The following is an 8,025-nucleotide window of genomic DNA, read 5'->3' on the forward strand; positions in this document are numbered from 1 at the left end:
TTAAAGTTGTGGCGGTAAATCAAAAAGCTTAAAAACTCAATACATAGTTTCTCCTGATAAATCGTTATTATAATTAATACCTAGAAGTTGAAAAATATAAAACATACATAGGGCACGTTTTTTTAAGCATTTAAAGTTCAAATGTCGACAACATTTTATATTTAAACAAAGCGTCTTAGTTATTTTATTGCAGTTAAAAAATATTATTCACAGGAACCTATTTTAAATTAATATTTTAAGATCTGTTATCGAAACAAATAGTTTAGTAATAAAAACGTGGAATACAATGCCAAATGCAGTAACCCTAATACATTATCACGAACATATATATCTATATATAAAAATGAATGTATGTGTGTCAGTGTGTGTGTCCATGTTACCATGGCAACCATTTATATATTATTTAGAGATTTCCGACCCTGTGTGTCTCCATATTACCATGGCAACCAATTATATATTATTTTGAAATTTCCGGTGGAATGTTTTGTATATAAAGAAGATAGGCTAATTTAAAAAGGGAGAGGACCAACCCCGGGAGGTACTCAAACAGGAATTTTGAGATTTCCGACGGAAATTTTTTTTTATAAATGGTTTCCATGGATTTTGAAGCTATAATAATAATAATTATTGGTTGCCGGGAAACGAAGTGCACAGGATCAGCTAGTTTATTATACAATCATAATTATTACCTACTAGCTGAACCCGTGCACTTCGTAGCCCGTTAAAAATCCTACCTCTTATATGTATTCAACTGTGTGTTAATTGCTGACCCGACAGATGTTGTACTGTCTTAATTATGAATATTGAATTCGAATTGGTAAAATTAATGAAAAAAATATTACAAAAAAAACGTTGGAACTAATCTAGTTTAGCGGCTCCTCGAATTTTCGACTTTTTTTTTGAAACATATGTAATTCGACGAGTTTAGAACGATAGTGCAAAAATAAATTTGCGAAAATGATTAGTTTTGAAGTTATGGACTTCCGAAGTTCGCGATTTTACGTTAATACGCATGGGCGCGTAAAAAAATATTTTAACGCTCTTATAATGTGGGCAGTGATTACACAGCTACCGGCACTCGTCGCTACGCTTCTCGGCGCCTTCGCTACGCTCCGCAAATCGAAAATATCCCCCGACTTGCTATGCAACACCACCTTAAGTAAGCTACAGGGTAAGTTATGTCGTAGAATATGGGCAGTGATTACGCAGTTGCAGATATAAAATAATTATAAAATAAAATAATTTAAAAATTCGTTATTAAGAGCGTTAAAATAGAACGTTGCGCGCATGAGTAAAACACCGAAAATAGCGATCTTCGGAAGTCCATAACTTCAAAACTAATCATTTCCGCAAATTTATTTTTGCCCCATCGTTCTAAACTCGTCGAATTACATGTGTTTCAAAAAAAAAAGTCGAAAATTCGAGGAGCCGCTAAACTAGATTTATACCAAAACGTTTATTATTCTAATCTATTATGATATACAACATTCTTTTTTTTCTTTCTTGTATATGAGCGTATATCAGTACGTATATTCGTACTTCCGCAATCGATAAATAAAAGACCAAAACTTTTGTATAAAACAAAACTTAAAACAAACAAAATGATTCCATAATTTATAAAGAAAAAATGATAGTTATGAATGAATTTTTATTATTATTTTCGATTAATTACACATTATGTTGCTTACTTACAAAACAGATTTATCCTGAAATACTGTATATTTATAAGGTTTCATTTTTTTATTGACAGACACACATAGTTATGATACAGTCTGTTAATCAATTTAAAGCTTTCTGATAAACTATATTTTTTGTTTTTTTTTCTGGTGCATAAATAAACAAAGATGACGGTTTTCCGACGCGCAAACATGCTACGTATAATTGCTACGTCCATGCTACGTCCATGCGCGAAACAGGGAAATTCCAAGTTTATTCCGCAAACTTCCAACGACTGGCCTTGAGATTTATTTATGGTCATCGCAAATGCAAGACGTATTGGAAATTGTAAACGTTTAAAATCAAATGGTAAATCCGTTGGAATCATCAGTATACGTGGGATCAATACATCCTCTTCTTTGTATTTTCCTTTTATGATTGTTGCTTCAATGACGTTGTTCATTACCTTTTTCACAGCCAGTCTTGTTCCATTGCACAGTCGAGGTTGATTAATGTTACGCAGCATGATGACAATTGATCCTACTTTTAGCTGCAAATTGTGAGGTGGTAGTCCAGGCAATTCCAGTGAATTCAAAAACTCCGTTGGATAATTGACTACGTCATCCTGGTTCATAACGTTGTCGACTGATTTGAAAGAAAACAACTGTCCCGGAATAAATTTCTGAATTTTCTCATTGAGATCATCGACATCTACGAGTATATTTCTCGCCGCCAATATTGCTCGTTCACCCAGCCAATTATGGTTATTTAACTGTTGCGCTATATCTGAGAAAACACGATGAATAAGCTCCTCTTTTGAGTCTGTGATGTGACAGAAATCTGTGGGTATTCTGATAAATCCGGTCGTGGAGTCCACTTCAACTTTATTATTTCCAATGTTTAACAACTGCTTCGCAAACACATTAGCAGTTTCATCTTGTTGCAAAAAAACTCTCATGTTAGTTGTTAATTGTATTGTCTTTACGTACCGCCACAAATTCGATGATTTTTGGCATGCGTTTAGTTCATCAGCAACAGTTGATCTTGGACTAACTGGAAGTGTCTGACGAAAATCACCCGACAAAAGAATCATGGCCCCACCAAAAATATTTTGGTTGTCACGAAGATCTTTCAACGCTCTGTCCAGTGCCTCCAGTGACCTCTTATGGGTCATTGTGCATTCATCCCAAACAATCAATTTGCATACCTGTAAGATCTTGGTCATTGCGCTATTTTTGGCGATGTTGCAAATTGGTGTTTCGTTTATTTGCATGTTTAATAATAATAATAATAATAATAATTGCCGGATCATAGTTAAATGCAGCTCGTTCAAGAATCACAGTAGAACTGCGTTTGCGGAATCTCTCAATTTCATAATTTCTTGCTAGCTGTTGTTGTGTTTTATTTGCATTAACTCGGTTAGCACGTGAATTAGCTCTTCGCGCATTTGATTGACTGCGACAACCTATGTCAGGTCGTCTTTTCCTCGTCATCGTAAATTGTAATTGATGAAAATGAAAAAGTTATCTTGTACTTCATTATCAAAATTATTTATTTAAAAAATAAAAATAACAACAATAACAACAATACAAATCAACAAACATGTCCGATTAACCAATAGTAACCAATATACAATACACTATTATTATTTTAATTTTAAACTAATTTTTTTATTATTTAATTAATTTTTTTTTGTACAGATGGCGCCACTATTGAATTTTTTTACATAGAAATTTTCTGTTTTTCCAGTGGATTTTCCTATAATTCTCGATCGTTCCAAGCTTCTCCAGGCAATTACGAACATCTTAAAAAAAATTTGAGCAAAATCCGTCCGGCCGTTTTCGAGTTTAAGCAAGACAAAGGAACAACAACTCATTTATATATATATAGATGTAGTCAAATGCTGTAAGCTCGACTAGGTCATTCATAAAGCTGAATTAACAGTATAAATAACTATTACCAATTTTCAATTCTTAAGATTATTGATTATCCAGATACCACATTCAAAAAAAAATTTACGAATTAGATGAAAAATTATTAAGTTGGTAAACATCTTGTTTAAGAGAACGCTACACAGATATTAGTTGTCTCCGTCTGATAAGTGTAAAACATAGCTATATTAGTAGGTACCTTTCCGTAATAATTAAGAATCATTTTTATTCATTAAATTTATATTTTCAAGATATCTGGACATCAAGCTTATAGCAACGCAGTAGCATAGTTACTAATTGAAACCTGTTGAATAAACAATATTATAACGCAGCCAAAATATATCAAAACTAAAAGCTTAAATAGTAAATAACAATTTATTTGCCTTAACATTTCCACAAACTACCGTAAAGTCGTAATAAGTCTAAAAACTAATAATAACAGCCAAACGTTTCGGACAACAGGTTAGCGATAACAGCATATCAAAATACAAACATATTGAATTTCGACCATTATAATTATTGTTAGACGGGAATAGTAGGTACGTATAAAGTGTTTGGTTGTCTATAGTGTTACGATTAGGGACCAAGGATGAAGGAAGCTTAAGCTTAAAACTAATTTTGGACAGTAAATTTTTAGTTTAAAAATAAAACAGAGATCTAACATTTACCTCCGGATCTTCAATGACGGGCCGTGGTGTCGGCCTGCTCGTGGAATTTTCGGATGGCTGCGGGGGAGTGCCCGCGACAGTCATCTCTATATCCGCGACGGTTCTCTTAAACACAAAAATGATCACAAAATAATTATAATATTATTTTTCCTTGTCGAAGGTGGGTAAGTCAAAAAGGTGAACATTTTAACCTCGCACGGAATTGTTTCCAGATAAAAAAATTACCTAGGTCTCGCTATTATTTATCATTATATAAAAGTGTTGTAATTTGTTTATTTAATACTACAGTAAAACTTCCGTTAACGGTCACCTCTATAGGACGGTCACCTCCATGTAACGGTAATTTTTTTGGTCCCATCGAGTGTATCCTAGTGTTATTCTACCTCTGTAGGACGGGCACTTCTAAATAGCGGTCATTATTTACAGTCCCTTTGGTGACCGTTATATGGAAGCTCTACTGTATATACCGTCAAGAGACACCAAACTGTAGTCCTCCACTGGTAAATCCACTCATCGAAAATATTCTTCCATCGGATGATGGTTATTAAATTCAGAAGTACAAATATAATTGTTACTCGAACGACACTGAAGAATGTGATAAACATTTTACTGACGATTGCAATTTTATAACTGTATAAATAATTCAAGCGAGCGTACAAAGGAACGAACGTAAGTTTGTTGTGAAGTGAACAGATTTTATAAAAATTATACGGTATATAGAAGTATCTAAGTGATTCTAGACAGCTAGATGGTGCTTATATTTATTCGAATAATAATTTTTGTTTGAACAAATAAATAATATTAAAATTTTGTTCCACATAATTACTATTAAAACATTCGCTTGCGTGTCCCCAAAATCCAAATGATAAGTACTTGAAATTATCAAATGATAATGTTTAGTACTCAGTTGATCAACTGTTCCATGGCCATCTCCAAGAATATATTTTTGATTTTAGTTAGTTTTTGGTCTACCTTCTGAAAACCGGTTATTCCCCAGGGGACAACTACAGTCGACAGGGCTACGAAAACGGGACGAATATGGTCACTCTTTTATACTCATCTACTATACTATATAGATGATTTTTTTAATTATTTTGATGTGACGAACACATTTTTATTTTAGATTCTGAACGGAGCGATGAATGTATTGATTTTACAATGATGTGTGTTTTTTTTGTGTGTCTGTGTACACGATAAGTAGTTAAAAATATAATGGTTCATTTTCCACTTCAGTTTCTTGTTCAATGGGAAAATGAATTTTTGATGCATTTGGAAGGTTAAATATTCCCATTAGTGTTCAAAAGCGTCAAGAACAAAAAATTAAGGAAAACCGGGAAATGTTACGCAAAATCGGTAAAAATCGGTTAACGGAAAATTTTAAATTTCGATTTTTTTTTTTTCTATAAATATTAAATATCAATAAAATTTTATTTGTTGGGCCAAAAAGCGTTTTGTTGAGTAAAAAAATAATACAAGGCTCCTGATACCTATATTGTTACTTTATTTGTTGAAAAATTATAAAAAATTACCAATTATTACAAAAGGTAAATTAAAATTGTTTTTATCTATCAATAAATTGAGTTCATTAAACTTAGATTTGTTTTTTAAATATATTAATATGCGGATGGACAGCTATCATCTACTTTATCATTGCTCAATTATGTGGTTTTATATATAATTAGGCGTAATTAAGAAAATTACGATATTATAATAACGATTGTCGATTAAATAATCTCTCAAAAAAGTATAATCTATTTTGAATACCTATATAGGTATACTACATCTATTATATCTTATTTATCATTTTTTCGATCACATTAATTGTCTTCCCAGTTGCCAAACTAAATTAAAAACTCGAAAAACAAAAGTTCTAATCAAATTATCATAATTCCTAATAAAAATTTGTTTTCGCACCATTTTGCACATTTTAGCATTTTATTTGCATGTTTTCGGGGATTGAGCCCCTTCAGCCTCCGTAAGTTGCGCTTATAATTGTGTGTGGGTCAGAGAGAGAAATAAATAGTGTGCTAAAAATCTGACATCCTTTTAAGTGTCATCAAGTTAATTGTTGATATGATATTTAACATTAACTGTGGTAGCCGGTAGCCGATAGGTATGATTGGAAGTTAAGTAAATAGCAGGGCTGTGAGTTGAATGCACTAAAAAAACTAAAAAAAGTCTTAAATATTTAATAAAATTATTCAAAAAAAAGCTCTATAAAAACCAAAAAGTCTTTATTAAAAAACTATTAAAATTAATAAATAATAATAAAATTGGTTTACAAAAAAAAAAAAATGTTTAATTTACATACAAGCTAGGTAACCAAAAAAACATGTAATTATTTACCCTGACCCATTAAACTATATGCTAAATAAGATTTCGTATTTGAACTATACATAAATCAAAACAAATTTTGGCTGTATCCACTGTTCCGCATTGTTTTATACTGTGTATCAAAAAAATATACAAATGCATTTAATTCACAGCCCTGGTAATAAGTAATGATTTATCTGTAGGCGAAACTGGGATGCAGTGAGACTCATATTAATAACCGTGTTACAATAATACTGATCTCCCTGATATACAAATAGTTCAAACAAATCATTAAGCTAACTTTATTAAATATTACAAAGCATTATCATTACAATTTACAAATGAAACAAAACTATGAACTATGGACCGTATCTTAGTGTGTCCCATGTCTCGCTGTACGTATAGATATTTCTATATTTTAGCTCCATAATTTCTGTTAAGTTAAAGGAAAATGTATTAAGTACTGTATAAGTGCCAAATTTGAGTTTTTACTTATAATATCTTTATAAAAAAACTACCATAGTTGGTTAAGTACAGCTATTACACATATTATAAGTACATTTGGGTTTTAATTTAACTATTAACTACATTCTAGGTTCAATGAACCTTTCAAAAATGTTATTCCACTAGTCACTACTCTGCTCATACGAACTTTAAATACTTACCAAAAAAACTAATTGTCCGATATTTAATTTATATAGATATAAATACTTCAGCATATTAAGAATAATGAGTGTCTTGAATTAAATTCATCTCCCCACATTAAATAACTTTAACAATTAATTTCTTTGATTGACTATACTTTGAGTGACCCTATAGTTAGTGTAAAAAAAATCCATACTTGAAATTTATGTATAATTTACTATTATAGTCGTATATTGTAATAAATGTTCAAATGCATAATAATATATCATAACAAAGCAGACCACATATTTATTGGCTGCACAATATTCTGTTATTTCACACAGTTTCTCTTTAAAATTATCCCGTCTACAAAATGTAAATCATTAGTAAATCGAAGGACTTGGTTTAATAATTTATCTGAAAGAGACGTGCCCGGTCGTCTGCTCTTTATGTCGAGAGACGTTGGTGCAAGTATCGTCCACTAATATTATGCGAGAAATACAAATCGAATGTTTCAAGTAACGGTAAATCATATCCTGTGCCTTAGTGTGGATATTTGGACATCATAACTGAGGAAACGTTTTGAGTGTACGTATCGACCGCTGTTACTAGCTCCCGGATGGGTGACCACCCGGCATTTTTAGCAACAAATCCTTACCACGCACATACAAACATGTTTTAACCAACCGTTACTCCCCATTACAAACAGCCTACAAACAAAAAAAAACACTAATGGTCACAGATGCTGGGCTTAAAATCGAAAAAAAAAATCATATTCTTTCAAAAAAAAATATTACGAAATGTACAATACTGATAAGTTATATTGGACAGTC

The 8,025-nt window shown here is 31.7% G+C and overlaps 1 protein-coding gene across 1 annotated transcript; it reads right to left on the reverse strand.

Annotated features, from left to right (window-relative positions):
- Window positions 1-1,645: 1,645 nt before the first annotated feature.
- Window positions 1,646-2,881, reverse strand: LOC103309479 (ATP-dependent DNA helicase PIF1-like). The gene is given in 2 exon segments (XM_008184996.2): window positions 1,646-1,884; window positions 1,886-2,881. Coding segments are annotated over 2 exon segments (1,101 nt in total). The 3' UTR covers window positions 1,646-1,779.
- Between the last annotated feature and the right edge of the window lie 5,144 nt (window positions 2,882-8,025).

This window comes from Acyrthosiphon pisum, chromosome A2 (genome assembly GCF_005508785.2).
Source record: "Acyrthosiphon pisum isolate AL4f chromosome A2, pea_aphid_22Mar2018_4r6ur, whole genome shotgun sequence".
NCBI classification, from domain to species: Eukaryota; Metazoa; Arthropoda; class Insecta; order Hemiptera; family Aphididae; genus Acyrthosiphon; species Acyrthosiphon pisum.